At 38.0% G+C, this 20,993-nt stretch overlaps 1 protein-coding gene across 7 annotated transcripts in view; it reads right to left on the bottom strand.

The window, feature by feature from the left end:
• The window catches only part of cabin1 (calcineurin binding protein 1), a 127,277-nt gene that overhangs the window by 28,249 nt on the left and 78,035 nt on the right, over window positions 1-20,993 (bottom strand). For all 7 annotated transcript variants that reach the window (XM_067395483.1, XM_067395481.1, XM_067395482.1 and 4 more), the window contains 4 exons: window positions 14,021-14,184; window positions 13,533-13,629; window positions 10,600-11,328; window positions 17-91 (listed from right to left, as the gene is read on the bottom strand). In XM_067395483.1, the coding sequence (XP_067251584.1) occupies window positions 17-91; window positions 10,600-11,328; window positions 13,533-13,629; window positions 14,021-14,184 (1,065 nt within the window). The remainder of the gene's footprint in view (window positions 1-16; window positions 92-10,599; window positions 11,329-13,532; window positions 13,630-14,020; window positions 14,185-20,993) is intronic.

A 20,993-nucleotide genomic window follows, 5' to 3' on the forward strand; every position in this document is an offset into this window, starting at 1 on the left:
AGTCTGTGTGTCCTACCTGTCTTTGTGCCGACGTCGCCATTTGAATCTGGCAGAACTTCACAGCCTGATCCAGCGCTACATCCTCATCCACCTTCAGAGACAGAAAATATGAGAAATAACATGAATATAGAGTTATCATTTATCACAACCAGACACACAACAAGAGTTTACTTGGAGTTTTTTTGTATCATGTCATGTTTACCATCATTTTGGGTTTACAACTAGCACATGGATCTATTTTATGGCATTATAAGCATCAGCATAGAAAGAAAATAAATTTCTGAGTCTGATGATATAGTTCAGAGAAGAATTATCTTGTCATCTTGTAATTATGGTAATTCAGTCACAATATGAATAAAACAGTTCCAGAATTTTAGAGTGGAACAAGAGCTTGGCGCAGACATACACGTTCACAACACAAATCTCCCACTTCAGTCCACAGACCCACGAGCCCTTTAACATATAACTGCCCACATTTACAAATCAACGTCCATTTGACAGAGGTGTTGTTGCTCATTTCACATGCTAAGAGGGTAGTGAATCATTCAGCGAGGTCATTTAAGTTAAAAAAAAAGTCTTAAAAAGGTACAGTTCAGGTACAACTAATTTACGACTGCCAACATTCTTCAAAATATCTTCTTTTGTGTTCAGCAGAAGAAAGAAACTCATACAGGTCTGGAACAACTTGAGGGTGCGTAAATGACAGAATTTTCATTTTTGAGTGAACTGAAGAGACACGATCACTTTATATGAAAACCAGATTTGATTTAGGGTTTTGTAGAGCTCATCAAATATGATGAACAAACGCAACAAGCAAGTTTTGCAAAGATGATCTAAAGTCTTATGGATTTGGAACGACACAACGGTGAGTAAATGATGACAGTTTTTATTTATAGGTGAACTATCGCTTTAATTTGAGTATGTTTGTAACACAAATCATATGGCTTCAAAAGACTAATATGGCTATAAGATATAGTGCACAATATAGACAATTATTTGGACCACTTTAAATAACTTGAAAGTTTCAGTTAGCATTGAAATGAACAATCTTTTGTGTTTCATCGAAGAAAGTCAGTCATACAGGTTTGGAACGACATAATGACTAAATTTTTAATTTTTAGGTGAACTATCGCCTAAAAAGAAATTGTTCTATTATCCTGTTAACATCAGCAAATAGGGATGCTCCGATCAGGATTTTTGCAGCCGATACAGACTACAGATTTCTGGCCATCATCATGATTGGCTGAAAGCGATGCCGATCATTCAATCTTTATACAAGTGATATGTAAGCTCTCTGTTGACTGTCACCGTTTTCCCCTTACACCCTGAAGAAGTTTTTAAGGATTTCCCGTGATTTCAAGAGCATACTTGGAAAAACAAAGGCGTATAATGCTATAAAAAAAGTACATGGTCTTATTTGATAGAAAACGGATGAAGAAAATAGATTTTGATCATATTTGGAGGTTCTTTCTGCTGAGAAAACCCCAGAAAAATTGAGCAATTTATTGATTTATTTTGTTATTGTTCATGCTTGACATGATGACTGTTAGAATGTATATATGGATAGGTCATAAAATTAAGTTTGAACTTGTTCACAATCATGTCAACTACATCTGGGCCAAATTTTGTGTTGACATCTCAAAGCAACTGAAAGTTATGGCATTTGGAACCTCTCCAAACACATGATCTGAGTGCTTCACTGAACATAAGAACTACATGGGTAAACGCCACAAAGCATAAAAATATTTATAATTACACAGAATAAGTAACAAGATCCTGCTTGATAAGTGACGACCTTCCAGCACTGTTTCAGCTGTGCGCTCCTATTCTATGGCATACGGTAAATCAAGACCTGTCAATCTGAGCAATACAATCCAAGTGCGCTCCAGATGCAAACCAGTTGGAAACACTGCGTCATGATCACGACACGATCAGATCCCGGGAGTCCTATAGCTTTAGCCAAGCAGCACGTCAATGTTACTCCGTGAGGATTTTCTCAAGATCTACGCATCATGTCATGTTTAGGATCATCTGAATCGAGACAAACTGCTCTAAATGAAGATGTGTGATTTACTATGGTTTACTAATGTTTTATGAAGTTACAAAGCAGAATGTGGCACAAAAGCCTAATCTGTATACTGCTTACATGTGGCAACTTTTTGCGGTTTTACGTCGTCAAGCTGAAATAGGTTAGTGAGATCGGCCAAATTTAGTGACTACCAATTGAGTCACAGAATGTGATTATCGGCCGATACCAAACTACGGCCGATCGATCGGAGCGTCCATATTAGCAAATACTAATACTTTGTACCTAAAGCATTAAAAAAAGAGCTTGACTTGTTCTTCAAAGAGTATAAAAGAACATTTCATTGAATTTTGAAAGCAAACATGAAGCCAGCGCAGACTGTCCACCAGAAAACAAACCCCTATCTACCCCTATGTGAAAGCCAAGGAACTTGCCAGAAAAGCTCTCAGAAATCAGTTGATGATGATTTCTGGCAGAAGAGACCCACGCTAATGAAGGACCATAATCAGATCATCTACAAATATGGAATAAAAAAGTCAGCGCACACACATACACAAACATGGGCCGAGGTCCCGAGAGGATGCAGTAGGAACTAAGAATCTGTACCAGCACTGTGATATGCCAAAATGTGCAGATGGCGTTATGGTGTCCTGAAAATGAACAAGCCAAACAAAGTTCTGTCCGTATGAAACACCAAGAACTTACACAAATAAATGTAATATGCTAGTTCAGAGTATTATAAACAAAACCAACCACCAGAATGCTTCAGAAGACTAGGAATATAGTCATGTGGATTACTTTTGTGTCATTTTGGATCCAGACCCAGTCACTTTCATGGAAACGGGCAGTCAGGATATTCTATAAAATGTCTTATGCTGTTTTCCACTGAGTCATAAAGGTCTGCAACAACATGTGAAAAAAAAAAAAGACTAAAGTTTATTTTTTCTGTGAACTATCCCTTTAAATGAGGGATGGCAAGCTGATGAAGCAAGTTCTGCAGCTCTTATAGATTTTTTTTTAGATCTTCCAAAATTTGACACACAGAGGCTGATGGGTTATAGAACAAAATGGCCTAAAAAGACCTCTTACTGGAGTGCTTGTGGTCATGGCAACCAGACGAGCAGGCTGAGATTGGGCATCCCTGGTGTCTGTTTTATGTCATATAGTTGGAGCATGGTGCTCTCTTTTTAAATCATGTGTGGGAGAGAGGAGGAGACAGAGAGATTGACACCTTCACTAATCCTAACCATTGCTACATACCTTTTAAGATTGAAAATAATTAATTTCAGTAACTGAACTCTCAGGAAGCTAACTGACGTATGTGACTCTGACCCTGGGCACCACATGCCGAGTTAGGATACTCGCTAATGCTAACATTGAACTACTCCTTTAGCCATTTCTAAAACCCACTTCAAGTTGTCCGAAATTGAATCTAGCAGTGTGTAGAGTGCATGTGTGTTGTTTTCTTGCAGGTTTGAGGGCTGGTGTGTGTATGCGAGTAGACTGTAAGGACTTGTTCCTCCGGTTCGTGTGGTGTGAGATTTCAGGCGTATGACTCAAAACACTGCACAACAACCTTGACACCGCACACCACTCAGATGCACAAGACGACACTCTCAGAAACAGCACACACGACACACAGTCCTCACAGTTTGCGCACTTAAAAACAACATCCGATGATGAAGCCTGACGTGTCCAGTGTTACTGTTTAAATGGACACACTCGTTCTTTGTTATTTCCACATTTTACAATAATTAATAATAATAATCATCATCATATGCAAGCACAATTTCTATGTGGAGACTTTTTTTTTGTTTTTAGAAAAAGGTTCAGAAGTTAGAGAAGTGTGTCCAACAGGACTTGATAAAATTTACTTTACTCATCAGCCACTGTTTCTAGTGGTTTTCCAGAGTTACTAGCCACTTAGCATTTTCACTGTCCACAATTTTGATACCATGGGGAAAAACTGCCATATAGATATTTTTAATATTATCTCATAATTTGGCAGCAGGTATATTAGGCTGCTGTCACTTTAAGACCTGACGCACGGATCCATTATACTGTTACACATGCGTTTTTTCTCTCAACTGTTTACATTCATGATTGTGTTTACGTGAATACTCGCCAAGACCAGCATTTTGACATTATTTTGTATGTATCTGACTGTTTAAGCACAATAAATAGCGAAAGGTATCTTAATTTAGTACTGATATGTGGATTTATATGCACGCTTTTTGGGTTTGAGCACAAAATCTGTGGGAAGGGGTCAAAGTATTGAATATCATTTTGAATGAGAAGTATTTATATCATTTTTTAACTCTAAGGGTGCTTTCACATTAGCACTTTTGGTGCGCACCCGGGTTCGATTGACGCCAGAGTTCGGTACGTTTGGATGATGCGAACACGGTCTTCTGAACTCGGGTGCACACCCGCGAACCGTACCCGAGTCCACTTAAAAAGGGTGGTCTGGGGTGCGGTTCAAGTGAACTCCGGTACGGTTCGCTTCTGATATGAATGCAAACGTATTGAACTGCTATTAATGCCGTATTATTTGATAAAAATGTGTGTTTGTGTGTGTTTAACTCACTTTCCCAACAAGCGTGACTGACCTGCTGCAAGCAGAGAGCTGTAGTGTAGCCTTTCTTATTTCTGCTCACCTTCTGTACTACAGTCGCAGCAGATAGAGGCAAGTGTCCTTATGAACAAAAGCAAAGGTTCAAAAACAAAAATATGAAAGTGAGGAGAGCAACGTTATGCATTTTGCCACCTTCTCCTGCGCCGTCGTTACTAAGCAACGTAGTAAACAGCTGCTGGTTTGATGACGCAAACGAACCGCTGGTCGGACCCAAATAATATAATGTGAACACAGTCCAGTGGGGGAAGGGGGAGGGGGGAGCAATCGAACTCTGGTTCGGTCCAGGCAATCGAACCAAGTGTGAAAGCACCCTAATACACCACTATGTCCAACTGCATTCAGCATTCGCTTATTAAGGTCTGATCGCGCTCTGACAACGGCAGTGATGTCTCGCGCTTATACTTCAATGAGTGCTAGACATCACTGCCGCTGTCACAGCGCAATCAGATCTTACTAAGCAAGTGCTGAACACAGTTGGACATAGTGGTGTTTTAGAGGTAAAAAATGATATAAATACTGTTCGGTTTATCGCACAAACCGATCGTTTCGTGTCTTAGGACATCAATGTGTTGTCACGAGCCGCAGGGTTTAATTTGGACTATGCAAGTTTTATTTACTCTTATAGTAGAAGTTCCCATCCACTCGCATTATTTGACTGACAGACAGCAACGGCTGGAGTTAAAAATCATCATTTGTGTTCTGCTGAAGAAACATAGTCACCTACATCTTGGATGCATTGGGGGTAAGCAGATAAACATCAAATTTTCATTTTTGGGTGAACGTGAACTATCCCTTTAATACCACAGACCCCTTAAGGTGTGGTCACATAAACAAAATCCAGTCATTTTAATAGGAATCCACCTGAGTTGAGGGCAGATTTCGAGTTCAAGCAAATTTACCGCAATGACCAACAGAAAGTTGCTTGGTTCTGTGTGATTTCTGTGTGAGTTGTACTTCATACATCGCTACTCTATTGACAAAAGACAATAGACTTTTTTTGCCCACAAAATCCATTCGAAATTTTGCTAATGTGATCGCACCTCGCTTGCAAGCGTTAACTTTAAGCCATCTTCATTAGTTATCTACAACTGAAATGGTCAAAAGGGAACAGTCACAAACTCCTCTTCTGCTTAAGTGCAGGGGGTTCTGGGTAATTTTAAGTCCAAAAGAACAAATGGATTCCACCAGAAACTGTCTCCAGGCACTTTTGTTATAATACTTTCAGGGCCTGAATTTCAGCGTGGGATTGCAGGTTTGTACAAAATGTTACTCTTTCCTGCAAATTCATCACTTTTAATGCTTAAAATTCTTTTATTAGCGATGTTGGTTGAATTTGTAAATTAATCTACACAGATGAAGAGATCAAATCAAAAATTTGAAACCTTTCTGTCAGACTGCAGTTTCAGGCCCTGACTAAGATTTGCGGCACACTAATCCAAATCTTGCATCATGCATACTATGGACAGCATTTAAATCAGGATGCAGCTATATTCTTTCTTCAGCAATGGCATAGAATGTGAAATGATGATTGCCTCTCTGCAGTCTACAGGGATCAAGATTACTACAGAGAGCAGTGGTAGAGCTGGAGTGATGTTTCATGGTTAATCTCAGAGTTTGTAGCTGCTGCAAAAGCCTTAATCCAGGACTTCCTGGAGCTTAACTGGATGTTTGCGATGTGGATTTTGTATGGGAAAGCCGTTATGGCACATGATCACATGACGTGAATTGACCTCCAGAATCCAGATGTTTTCAAATGGGATAAATGAACCAGAAATATGGAAATGGTTCTGAAGGTTTTCTACATGCAGTGCATTCTGGTGGGTTAGAAGGCCAATGAGGTTTTTGGTAACACTTAACTTGTAAAAGTATAATGCATTGTAACATACACTAATGTTATAAAGGGACGTTCACAAAAAAGTACAGACTTCGGTACCTATCAGTACTGGAATTTTAAAAATGTGACACTTTAAGCGCTATTGAGCGGATTCGTAAACACCTCTGATTGGCCATTGTGTTGACGTGCTCATCGGATATGTCTGCGATTGGCTACAATGATTAACGCATGGGAGCATTTGAAAGCACACGGACGGGTTTGAATTTAAAAAAAGAGTTTTGAAAGCGGGAGCGTTTGAAAGCAGACGTCTATCAGTGGACTGGTCTGCGATAGATGCCTGCTTTCAAACGCTCCCGTGTGTATCTGTGTAAGTGCTCGTTGAAGAGCGTCATTTATGATTATTTCCAACCTTTTTACAGCGTTGATCATTGTAGCCTATCACAGACATATCCGATGAGTGCGTCAACACAATGGCCAATCAGAGGTGTTTACGAATCTGCTCAACATCGCTCAAAGCATCACATTTTTAAAATTTCAGTACCGACTAGGTACCGAAGTCGGTACTTTTGACAACTCTAGGCCAGACATCAGTCACTGTACTGTTGGTTGCTAGTTGGCTTTCCCACTCAACTGCATTAATGTGTATGAGCCAAAAAATCCTGTCAACTCCTGTTCTTCATTAATGACTTCTGGGGCATTCTCTATTAGAGTTGTCAAAAGTACAGACTTCGGTATCAAGTTGGTACTGAAATTGAAAAAATGAGACACTTTGAGTGATGTTGAGCAGATTCGTAAACACCTCTGGTTGGCCATTGTGTTGATGCACTTATCAGATACGTCTGTAATTGGCTTCAATGATCAACACTTCAAAAACATGTTGTAAATAGACATTGATGATGCTCTTCACCGAGCTCTTACACAGATACACACTGGAGCGTTTGAAAGCAGGCGTCTATCGTGGACCAAACACTTCTGTGCACTTTCAAACGCTTCTGTACCTTGATCATTGTAGCCAATCACAGACATATCTGATGAGCCGTGAACACAAAGATCCAATCAGAGGTATTTAAGAATCCGCTCAACAGCGCTCAGATCGGTACTTTCGAAAACTCTATTCTCTATGATGACTTTATTTTAAAAAGTGTTTTATTGGCATCAATGGTTCCATGAAGAACCTTTAACATCCATTAAACCTGTCCATCATACAAAAGGTTCTTTATAGTGGAAAAGATTCTTTAGATTATTAAAATTTTCTTCAAACTAAATAATAATAATAATAATGGTTCTTTTAAGAACTGTTCTCTGAAAGGTTCATTTCAAGAAATTAATTCTTTTATCTTCAATATGATATCAGGACAATAACATTTTTGTACTGAAAATATCAAAATTAAATTTAATTGATAAATGGAAAAAATGTCCATCATAGAATAGGTGTATTCACAAAACTGTAGGTGTGAATTGCATTTTTTATGTATTTTAAAACAATGAACAGATATGGAAAAATCTGCAATGAAATTGCAGCATATTTTATACATATATTAAATCAAAATTCAACATTTACTGAAAATAAAATCATTTGCACTTTTTAAGTGGTAGAATTTAATCATCACTTAAGCTCATAAAGTGAAATATCACTAATAAGCGCAACACCATTTATAAATGCTAATGACTGTTGGAGGCCAGTGACAAAAACATCTGTCCACATGATTGCGTGAATAAAGTGTGAGAAAGTTATTTTTATTTTAATTACTGCTGATTTGGACTGAGCTCACTGTTTGCATTTCCTGGGCATTTATAACTGTGGTTACCATTATTTATGAGAATATACAACTGATTATAAATTCCAAAACCTATTGTGCCGTCTACGGAGGCCATCAAGACGCTGCCTGAAATGCTCCCAATGTGAAGGCTGTTACAAAGAGTAGGAGCCTTAATTATGCTGCCTCCCAAGATACTTCGCTTTAGCCAAATTCTAAGGCAGAACCACACATTACCTTTGAGGAGAAGGCAATCCAAGAATGAGTTAATGAAAAAATAAATCCAAATATCTTGATAATGCATTATATATGTAGGCTTTGGGATTGCTAAATTCTTCACATACAACCTTTCCTCAATCAGCGAGGTAAAGATGGGCCAATTTGATCAGTGAGTCAGTGTCCAGGGGCCACATTAAAATCTCTCTCCTTTCCACTGTCATCTCAATCAGAGATGTGTTCTTCACCGGGAGAATTAGACAGTGCTTCATAACAAACAACCACAGAATACACACACACACACACACACACACACACACAAAACATTCATAAACACACATGCAGAGACAAGCACTACAATTAGACTCTGGTAGAGAGACAAACACACACACACACTCAGAGCAGATGCAATTACACAGGCAGGGGAAATGAGAGGTGATACACTGTTAGAGAGGTAGAGGCTGATAATGGACTAGATGAGTGCTGCGAGTGTGTGTGTGCGTGTGTGTGTACGTGTGTGTGTGTAAACTGCCAGCTAGAGCCATTAACCTCTCATACTAACAACATACTTTAATGGCAACTTTGCTAGTTTGTTTTTTACCTTGACATAATTAAATACAGAGCTCAACACTTGATGATGGTATTGGGGAATAGAGCATAATGAGATATAATAATTTTTCTTTCCAAAACAGACAGACACATTTATAGTGTGAACTGGGCTTTCTCTGCTTAAAACACAATATCATCTTATGAACTCGATGTTACATATTGTGAAGAAAATGTGAATGATGCTGGCCCATGAAATAGTCACTGCCACAATGGTCAAGTATGCTTTAGAACACTGCTGTATGTCTTCTGGGTGGATACTAGGTGGTTACTTACTGGCCCATGTCAAAAGTCTCAAATTATTGATCTAATTTAAGTAAAAATTATAATGTGTTAATAATATATTGACCCTGTACACAGGGGCATTTGAGGTTCTGTGAGTAATAAAAAGCCTGACGCCAGAAACTGGTCCTTTAAGACCTCACTGATTCTTTGTGAATTCTTATACAATAGTGTACTTGACTCAGCACTATGATGACAAATGTTATGGAGCTCGTGTGCTACACTATCATTAGCTACACCAGTAATTTTCCACAGTTCCATTTGAATTCAATTGGCTCTCGCTCGCTCTCCCCAGGGATGCCTTAATGTCTCTATAATATAACATAGTATAGGTATATCAAACATGAAATAGGCATCCCACTTCACAGCGTGCTTCATAACTAAAATAATTACTTTCATTAGCGTTTTTTCCTTATGCAAGTATCAATATTACTATTGTTCACATTTAGGTTTGTTCAAATCCCTAACCAGAAGTATTGCATTTTTAACTACTAAACGGCATATAACTCATTCGTGCTAATGAATGGTACAATCAAACATAAACAAAAAAATAAATACATATTACATATATTTTACAGTGCATTTTTTACAATATATAGAGGCTATTATTGTACTAGAAATAATAATAATAACATAAAATTATTAATATTATTATTATATTCTAATTGTTTGGCTTCCTAAAACTCCAATGTGAATTTAATGTAGACTGAGACACTATATCACAACTAAAAAGAAAGTTGAGTCCCATTTAAAGTTCAGGTACATGTCAATGCACAGACATTTTTCTTTGTTCAAATTGCACAATGAACATGGATTGGAGTAATCATAGACTTTGACATGGGCTTGTCACCCAAAACACCCTAGCAAACGCATAGCAAAACAAATTACCCAGAACACCTTAGTAACCGCAGAGCGACACACTGGAAACCACCTGCAACACCCTAGATTTGTGTTGGCATATTCTGCAAGAACAAACACCACATACATTTTCTTCAGAAATCTATTTAGCTTGTTTCACAGGGAGTCCAACACCAAACCAAGACACATTTCGCTGATAAGACAAATGACAACTTTTGTCCTATAATGTGACAGAGTTTTCGGACTTCCCCTCATAAAGCTGTGGGATTTCCCCACGAAAGTGGTTGAACATTAACCTTGTGTCACGAGTTCCTGCCGACAAGCTTTCAAAAAGCCACGTCATGTTTAAATGAGATATGACAACGCTACTTGCATCCTTTCTCACCTGTTTAATCAGCATGTAGGTCTCCGACATGATCTTCTCGATGCGTTGCAGGTCGTAGGTCATGCCCTTCTGACCTTGCTGCCACACCCTGTACGCATCCAGAAGCAGCGTCTTGCCTGACTCCACGTCATCCAGCAGTTTCCTCTTCCGGTTGGGTCTCTGCGGTAGCGCCAGCTCAGGGCTGCTAGGTAAAGGTGTGCTTGGCGTTGGTGTTGTGGCCATAGTTAGCGCTCCTTTAGCTGCGTTCACCTGATTCTGTAGCTGCTGCTGTTTAGAGCTAATGCTCAACTCCTCCAGCGACAGCTCCGTCGCCCGACTGCTCTCTGGGACCTTATCAGCCTCCTCCGTGACTGATTTGACCAGCCCCTGCTCTTGTGGGACAGTGTCAACTGGCGTTTGAGGGTCTCTGAATTTTGAGGCACCCGGCCATGATCCCGAGCCAAGCTCCATAGGCTCTCCAAGTCCTGAAGTACCTTCTCTGGGGTGAACGGTGACCGCTGTCACCTGAGTTAAAGGTTCCAGGGAGAACTGAAGTGTGGCGGAATGTTGTTGAGGCATGCCAGTAGGTCCAGTCTCACTTCCTGTGACCGTAGGGATGTCGGGGAGTCCTGCTTTAGGCTGGCTAGTGTGGGAGCATTTGGTGTCCTCTGCAACTGGAGGCCGATTGGACACATCCACTGTGGTCATTTCACCCATAGAGGCGGTAGATGGTTTCGGGGGATCGCTTACCTGAGAGAGAATAAGACAGAAACTGAAACAGACATCTTCACACTACAAATGAGGCACAGAAGCCAGATCTTGAAGACCCTGATATACTTTTTCATTGCTTTGAAAGACCTATGCAGCTTTACAATATTAAAAAAGTGTCAGTGTCTCTTCCAATTAGAATTTAAATTTCTACTATAAAGCAGCTCTTTGGTGTGTTCATGTTTTACTCGAGTTTATCCTTAACAGACTGAACCAGAGAAGATTTTCTCATCATTGAAGGTGGAGCCTCAGAGACACACCTTCCTATTACATCAATAAATGTTTACACGTCGGAACAAACTTTTCTGGAAAAGTTGTTTTGATCTCTTTGAATGAATTTTGCTTTGGCCTGAATTTTTTTTAAATTACGTCACATTAGTTTGTTCATTGATTTCGCTTGAAGTATATCGGAGCCTTAAAGGGATAGTTCACCCAAAAATGAAAATTATCCCATGATTTACTCAGCCTCAAGCCATGCTAGGTGTATCTTCTTTCAGACAAACACAATCCGAGTTATATGAAAATATATCCCAGCTCTTGGGAGTGAATGACACTTGAAATTTTGAAGCCCAAAAAAGCACATCCATCCATCATAAAAATAATCCATACAGCTCCAGGGGGTTAATAAAGATGTTGTGAAGAGAAGTGATGGGTTTTTGTAAGAAAAATATCCACATTAAAACTGTATAAACTACAATCACTGGCTTCTGGCAACATCCGTATGTAAGTCATGTTCCAACGGAAGAGTGAACTCTGACCCAACGCAGGATGTAGGAGTATTGTAAACTTAGATGCCTCTCGTGGTTCAAACAAATATGGCTGGGAAACTCAAGCTCCTCCAAATTTCTCTTTGAAAATTCTCATTTTAGACTTCTAATTCGTGACCGCTGTTTTGTTTTGCTCTATCCTCTGCGCCTCCACGTTCGTCAATACGTCATACGTCGGGTTAGAGGTCACTCTTCTGCCGGAACTAGACTTGTGTACGGCCGTTACTGGAAGCCAGTTATTATAGTTTATGAAGTTTTAAATATGGATATTTTTCTTACAAAAAACAATAATTTTGCTTCAGTATTATTAACTCCCTGGAGCTGTATGGATTACTTTTATGATGGATGGATGCACTTTGCTCGAGAGCCGGGACATATTTTAATATTACTCAGATTGTGTTCGTCTGAAAGAAGATAATCATATACACCTAGGATGGCTTGAGACGGAGTAAATCATGGGATAATATTCTTTTTTGGCTGAACTATCCCTTTAAGTGTTAGGTGTATAAAGTCACAGTGAAAAATACGGAAGAGGACTAGGGCCAAGCAATAAAAAAATAAAATAAATAAATAAATAAATAAAATAATTTAACGAATTTGTTCTCATAATTTAATTTTTTTTTTCTCGTAATTTAATGACTTTATTCTCAACATTTTATCTCGACTTTTTTTCTCGAAATTATCAACGTTTTTCTCATAATTTAACGAATTTGTTCTCAAAATCTAACAACTTTTTTCTCGTAATTTAATGAGTTTATTCTCAACATTTTGTCTTGACTTTTTTCTTAAAATTTAACAACTTTTTTCTCGTAATTTAATGACTTTATTCTCAACATTTTATCTCGACTTTTTCTCTAAATTTAACAACTTTGTTTTTCGAAATTTATCAACTTTAATCTCGAGATGGTTTTATTTTTTTATTATTGCTTGGCCCTAATCCTCTTCCGTAGAAAAAGCCTAATCTTTATTCTGCTGAATTAAATATTAATATTTATATAAATATTAATATTTTTCGGATTACTGTGATACTAGGAGTGAAAAAGGTCAGAAACCCAACATTTTAGTACACTTTTTCCTGCAATTAATATGTTTTAACTTAGCAATGTAAAGATGTTTAAAGAAAGAAGCACAGGCACCAAGTGGAGCGATGCTATCACTCTGTTCTTCGAGCAGTCAGGATGGCATTAACTAATGTGTTAGCACAAACATAAGCGTATCCTTGGCTGTCAGATCTGGCTTGAGTCTCATTTCCCAAACATGGCAGTGTCTCCATAGGAAACACATGACACCAAGGCCACTGTTAAGCTTCTATGTCTGATTTCTGTGGTAAAATAAAAAAACAAACAAAAACAATACACACAACAACAAAAAAATTCTTCTAATGACAAACCAAAACAAATGAGAACATAGTTGTCATACCCCTGTGAGTTTATCCAGATTGTCTTCCAGCACTTTTACAGTGAAGAAAAACGCTCGCTTGGCCAAAAGTTGTCGGTCCACATCTCGTAAGTACTTCCTATAACACACAATATATAAAAAGATATGATATGTTTGGCAACACTATATTTTAAGAGGTTACACTAAAAGAATTGGTGTAGGATTTACTTGAAAAAAGCTAGGAAACCATTTTCACTCAGAAATTGCTAGTAACTTTCACAAATAATTACAAAGAAATAACAATATAACACATTGAATGTATGTCACATTCAATGTGTTATTTTGTCGTTTCTTTACAATGATTTGAAGTAGAAAGACTGAAATGGTATTTATGTAAAACACCCCAACAATCTTTTTTTTATTTACAAGTAAATAAATATGTAATATTTCCCTGTAATAAATATGCACATTTGATTAAACAACAAAACAAGGTAAACAAATCAATGAATTGAGTTATGGAGATATCTTACTTTCCCTGGTCAGGGGTTCTCTGAAGCATGAGGGAGATTTTGAGTAACGTGTGGTGATCTTTCAGTTGAGACAGAACATCCAGCAACAGCACGATGGATCTGTTCATATGAGATGCAAAACTACCCGGACGATCGATCTCATCTACTGGAATACGCCAGATGCCCTGAGGAAGAGAAACAGAGATCCATTAGCAGAGAGAAGAGGAGTTGGTCTGCATGAACTGGGGTATCAGGACAGCTTTGGTCCCACTGTTGGCTTTCAGATCTGGCTCCACTCTCATTCGCCAAGCGTCTCGACAAAAACAAAATTATGCTATCACACAGTCCAAGAAATACATAAGGCCCGATTAGAATCACAATTCAGTGCCTCACAAATGTTTTTCATTGTGCAAAACAAATCTCTGGGAAAGTCCATTAACATTCACAAGAGGTAAACATGCAGAAAGAATGAGACTGTTTCATAGGAGAAGGTAAAAATTAAAGAGAGGTGGTGCAGACAAAGAGAAAATGGAGAGAAGCTGAGAAATGTTATTGTCGTAAGGCCATCTGCTCTTGGCTCTTGATGTGTTGGTCTCCGGCCATGAAGAATATCTGCCCACTGATGAGAAATCTGTCTCAACCCACTCTCTCTCGATCCATCTCTCTAACCCTCTGCTTCATCTCGAGCTGTTCATCTTTCCCTCCAGTCGTGTGAACTGTATCTGGCTGGGAAACAGCAGACTAAACGGAGCTATTGACAATGAACAGAGATGGCAAACTAATGAAGGCGCCAAGAGAACATACTCAACGCAAGTGCGCAGACACTTCTAGTTATGCAAGCTGGATTTCACGTGGCACTGCGTTCTGAAACTATTCAAAGTGCAGTTCGATGCATTCTCAGGATGACTGCAAGGATGCTACAGCAGACATTGGCATAAACGTCTACTATCCACTACTGTATTGTGATGGTGGAGCAACAGTTTGAAGAAAATCTCATCAGATAACACAAAAGTTCATTATATCACACTACCGCATTAAAGTCAAAGTGAAACCCATTTTATTTCCAAAATCAGGATATTTAACAAGAAAAAACTTTAGGCAGGGCTTGATTTTATCCATTGAGAATTGACTGAATCGTGAAAAGTGGCCGTTACCTACTAGAATGAAGTCAAATTGTTCATAAAGCATAGAGCATCATGACCTCAGCCGAAAAAGAAAATCATTTTTATACACCATCGTCCAAAAGTACTCTTCAAAAGGAATAATTAAGATTTTTCATCGTCTCTTATGCACACCAAGGCTGCACTTGATGACGAACAAACTAAAGGCAGTAATATTGTGACATAATATTATGAACTGTAATAATATTTCACCATATTACTGTTTTTACTGCATTTTTGACCAAATAAAGCAGCCTTTGTGAGCATAAAAGACCTCTTTCAAAAACACTTTAAAAATCTTATACCAAATCTTTAAAAAAATTATTCAAACATTTTTAATGGTAGTGTACATTTGATGAAAGAGCCCAATTTTTCATCTTTGGACTATTGCACATGATTAATTATGCATAATAAAACAAGGAACATGATTTAATAAAGTAAATAGGTTCAGTGTTTTCTTTATGTATGAACAACAGGATGTGCTTTTGCAATACGTTAGCTAAGCAATAATGCATTTTTAATTTTTCTTTAATAGTAATACAATTTTATTTTTATTTTTTTCATTTTTACATTCAGGGGTAGAAAATGGATGAATAGACTAAATATATGATCTCTACATGTGGGTGGGAATGAAGCGCCCCTTTCCACTGCCAAAAATGTAGACTAGGGGGTAGTTATGAATGCAAATGTGAATTAAATCAATATTAATGAGGTAAACTAATATTTCACACGTAGGTTGCCAAATTTATTCCGGTTAAAGCCCTGATATACTTCAAACGAAATCAAGGAACGAACTGGTATGATGTCATTCGAAGTCACACGAAGTTCGTTTTGAGAGTTCGGCTCTCAGGAAAAGCTCGCTCCAGCTGCAAAACACCTTCGTACTACCATTGGTCCGTGGCGATAACATAACAGGAGGTATGCGCTGAGGCTCCGCCTTCTTTCAGCCCTGACTCATTTCTGTTTGTTGAGTTCGTTTTGGTAAGATCTCCGTGGTTCAGAGATCAGAGAAAAGGGGCGTTTCATTCCCGCCCACATGTAGAAATCCAATATTCAAGCTGTTCATTCATTGTCTACCCCTGAACATAAAAACAAAAAAATCAAAGCGAATTCTTGTTTTGTTTTTGTTTTTTAAAAAAGATGCCATTTTCTAATTCTTCTGCTTTCAATACTAAATCAACAAGGGAATGATCGGAAGATACCATGGTCAGGACAGTTTCATCCTTCAGTGGTGTCTCCAGTGAGCAGAGAAGTAAACATCAGTTAAAGCAAATAGTCTGTTTTCAAACAGGAAGCATGCAGAGCTGTAAATCTCTGCAGTCATTTCAATGATGAATCTGTGTACCCCAGTTTTATGCAGTCAATCTTTCTAATTGCCCTAAAAAAAGGACAACGCTTCAGTTTGGCCTGGCAGACGCCCATGTATGGACATTTGGACATTCCAGAAAATGAAGTAATGGCATTAAAGTATGTGAAAACAGAGGAACTGGATGTAGGGGAGAACTAAAATATGCAGGAGTAAGAAAAGAGAGAAATTGAAAAAGAAGGAAATGCTAATCGGAATGCTGGATGTTTCCGGAAACCTGGATGTTTATTTGCATGCAGAATGATCTGCAGCTGCTAGTCATCAAATTCAGTGATTCGATCCAAAAGGCAGACATCAGGAAAATGAAAGGAAGAGGGGAGGAGGAGGAGAGAAACTGAAGAAGAAATTTAGCTGATGGATTAATTAAAAAAAAACATTTTGTGAAGAAAGTTGTTAAAGTCAGCCGGCAAGTGCACACATTTTTTCTACCTCTGTGATTTACCTAAACAATTCTTCTATATTTTTCATCCTTTTGGCAAAATTTGATTTACATCTCAATATTTAAATATTTATAAATATTTCTTGATGAGGAAATATAATTACAACAAAACATTCATTGCACCCAATAAGATTCAAAATGTTTAATAATAGTAAAATACAATATAATTTATTAATATTATGTAATAATATTAGAATTTATATTTTAATATATTAATTGAATATATTACGGAGGAGGTTTTACATTATTATTTTATATTTCTTGTTTTCTTGTGATCTCGACATAAAAAAAAAAGTGTGAATTAGACAGTCGATCTTTTCTTCAACTTCCAGTGACGTGGAGAACAAATCTGAGCAAACAAGCTTAGTTTCATGAATTTATGATGCTCCAGAGGCTAATGGCAAAGTCGAAATTGTGATATTAATGTCACCCTCTAGAATAATGAATCTTTTAAGCCTAATTGTTTTCTAGCGGTTTTCATTTCTATGAATGGACACAAACGCATTGATCTAGTTCATTTGTATAACTATGATGTATTGACAGTGTAGTTTTATATAATTAGTGTACATAGAAATTTGTGAAGTGCTTATTAGATGCTTATTTATAGATCCCACTAAAGCATTTCTTAAACCTGCCAGATATGATTAAAAAACGTGTTAAAAAGTGTTAAATGTGCAAGACTAAGCAATCAAACAGACAGCACATTCTCTGACAGCAGCACAAGAATTATTCCATTTATTTTTTCCTAACATGTTGTCTTCATTTATATGACAGCTTGTTCTGTGTAGTGTTTCTGCATACTGGAAAAATATTTTATAAATAAACATGATTTATTTACTTAAAGGATTAGTTCATTTCAGAATTAAAATTTCCTGATAATTTACTCGCCCCCATGTCATGTCATCCAAGAAGGTTTTTGAGGAAAACATTCCAGGATTTTTCTCCATATAGTGGACTTCACTGAGGTTCAACGGGTTGAAGGTCCAAATGTCAGTTTGAGTGCAGCTTCAAAGAGCTCTACATGATCCCAGATGAGGAATAAGAGTCTTATCTAGAGAAACCATCTGCCATTTTCTAAAAAAAATAAAATAAAAAATGTATATACTTTTTAACCACAAATGCTCGCCTTGCACTGCTCTGCAATCTGCAAGCATGACGTAGGCAGAAGTACCGATCCAGTGTTTACAAAGACTAAGTCAAACGGCCTTTACAAAATAAGGTAAAACAATGATGTCAGACGATTTTGAAGTTGGAGGAGAAAATGAGATGGAGTTTTGACCTTTCCAACGTGATTACGTATTGCAGAGCTAGTGAAAGATGAGCGTTTGTGGTTAAAAAGTATATACATTTTTATTTTATTTTTTAGAAAATGTCCAATGGTTTTGCTAGATAAGACTCGTCTGGGATCATGTAGAGCTCTTTGAAGCTGCACTGAAACTGACATTTGGAACCCGTTGAACCCCAGTGAAGTCCACTATATGGAGAAAAATCCTGGAATGTTTTCCTCAAAAACCTTCATTTCTTTTCGACTGAAGAAAGAAAGACATGAACATCTTGGATGATATGGGAGTAAATTGTCAGGAAATTTGAATTCTGAAGTGATCTAATCCTTTAGTGTTTACTTGGTCATGGGCCATCAGAGCTTGGACCCTGATGAGGTCCATATAGGTTGATTTAGTTTCGAAATAATGCTTTATGTACATGAACTGAACAATATACAACATGAACTGCCACCATTTCATGATTACACATATCATTTAATGTTGAAGAAATGAGAAAATGACTTTTTATGTCGAGATCACGAGAGAACATGACCTCTAGGGGCTTCTGTAATATATTAACACAATCATTTTCAATTATATCTATTACTATAAAAGCAAACAGCTATTTGTACCTACATATATTTTAACTAAAATATTTGAAATTGAATATATAATTACGTAACATGGGAACTTTGGGAAAGTTTGATTTGGTACAAATAAATCCTTATATGGATAGTTCACTCAAAAATGAAAATTCGGTCATCATTTTCTCACCTTCAAGTTGTTTCAAACCTAGGAGTTTTTTTCTTCTGCTGAACACAAAAGAAAATATTTAAAATGCTGGTGACCAAACACCCCATAGTCTTCAATAGTATTTTTCCCCATACTGTGTAAGTCAATAGGGTCCATCATTAAAGTTTGGTTATCAACATTCTTCAAAATATCTTCTTTTGTGTTCAACAGAAGAAAGAAGCTCCTACAGGTTTGGAACAACTTGAAGGTGAGAAAATGATGATGAATGAATCAAACTTGCCAACTCTAATGCTGTTTTAACCTGGAATATGCCAAAATTCTGAATTTTAAAACCTCACTCCTAAATTGCGAGAGTAGTCTAATGAAATGCATTCTAAGAAAATTAATGTTCAAAATCATGATGACATGGGTGACATGAAATGTAGCTTAAAATATACAATGAATATTCAATATTTCCCAGCCTTACTTTCACAGGCCAGCATCAGTGGCTAATGCCGTAACACATCGTTTTAAAGGAGAAACAGCAGTCCAAGAGAGATGCTGCCAAGAATGAGTGAGTTTGTGTGTTGTGTGTGTGTGTGTGTGTGTGTGTGTGAGAGAGAGAGAGAGAGGGAGAGAGGGTTTGCCCTACAGGGATTACCCAAAGCCCCTCTAGCAGGACACAGTACATGGATGGAGACAGGAAAGAGAAAGGAGGGGGCGTGTCCTGGTAGATGGATATGGGAAAGAGGCGTGTCCAGATGGATCGGCGGATGGAATGCTATTAGACAGGTCTTTGGCACAGAACCTCAAACCGCTGTGCCACAGTCCAAATAACACAGCTTTACGGCCAGATTACACACACACACACATCAGCTCGGTCATTCCTGCACTGCAGCAACCGTACTTCTGATCAGCATGTTAAAAGATGTGGATTTGCCTTACAACTGTGGGTTTTCCATTAAACATTACCTTGAAATTATGTAATAGTATTATTAATGTTAATAATATTTTTCTATGGTTGTTTAAAAGATTTGATCAAAATCAATCTCAGTTTTAAATATACCTGTATCTGCAACAGGTTTTCCTTTAAAAATTTAGTGCACTTAGTTTTATGGGAACATAAGTAACAAATCAGTCATCTGGTGAAGAACTTGTTTCAATGGTTACTAAAGTACTCCAATCCACACACAGACAGAAACTGTTTTCAGTTCCAACAGCATTAGCTGTTAATTTAAAGGTGGGGTGTCCATTTTTTCAAATACACTGTTTGGACGTTAGTCAGGCCGATACAAACAACAAACGTCTAACCAATCAGTATTAGGGGGCGTATGATGGTCAAAGAGAGAGAACGAGTAAGAGGGAGATTTGAAAATAAGGGAAAAAAACTGCCGAACAAGTGATGGGAAACTATACTAAAGAGCTCAAAAGAATATCACTGGAATGAAGGTTTATGACTGGGCAAGCGCTTCAGGACCAGCGTTTTATTAGAAAAGCTTTCCAGCGCTGGAGAGCTCTAAGTGGGAAGGCCTGAAAACAGATGCGGATGCTGCTTTGATCCCGCTTCTCATGTGAGTAACACTGGGTTTGATTGTCTGGAGCTGCTGTGCTGTTGGCGACTAACAACAAAATCTTGTTTGTATTTCCTTGTGTACTGTACGTTCATTATTTGTGCTTCCTTGTCGTTTGTTCATCAACTGCACTTTATTTTTCGTGAAGCATTTTGTTGTGCATCAGCTGTGATAAACAGACATCCACTCACATTGCGTGTGTAACAGTGGCCAGATAGTGAGAGTTTTGCAGTTAAACTGATGACCGCTAGAGAATGAGGTGTTTAGCATCATTGGTAGCGCATTCACCTCGCATGCCAGCAGTGATCAGGCCGGGCTGCGAGACCGACTCGGAGCAGAGTGGTTAGGATTGGAGAATGGGTTTTGGAGGCGGAGCAATGACGAGAGGGGTGGGTTTGTTTGGGTTGATTTCAAATATTAACAATCAGAGTCCTGCACGGGTCCATTTTTGGATACCCGCCCCC

Source organism: Chanodichthys erythropterus, chromosome 9, assembly GCF_024489055.1.
Source record: "Chanodichthys erythropterus isolate Z2021 chromosome 9, ASM2448905v1, whole genome shotgun sequence".
NCBI lineage: Eukaryota > Metazoa > Chordata > Actinopteri > Cypriniformes > Xenocyprididae > Chanodichthys > Chanodichthys erythropterus.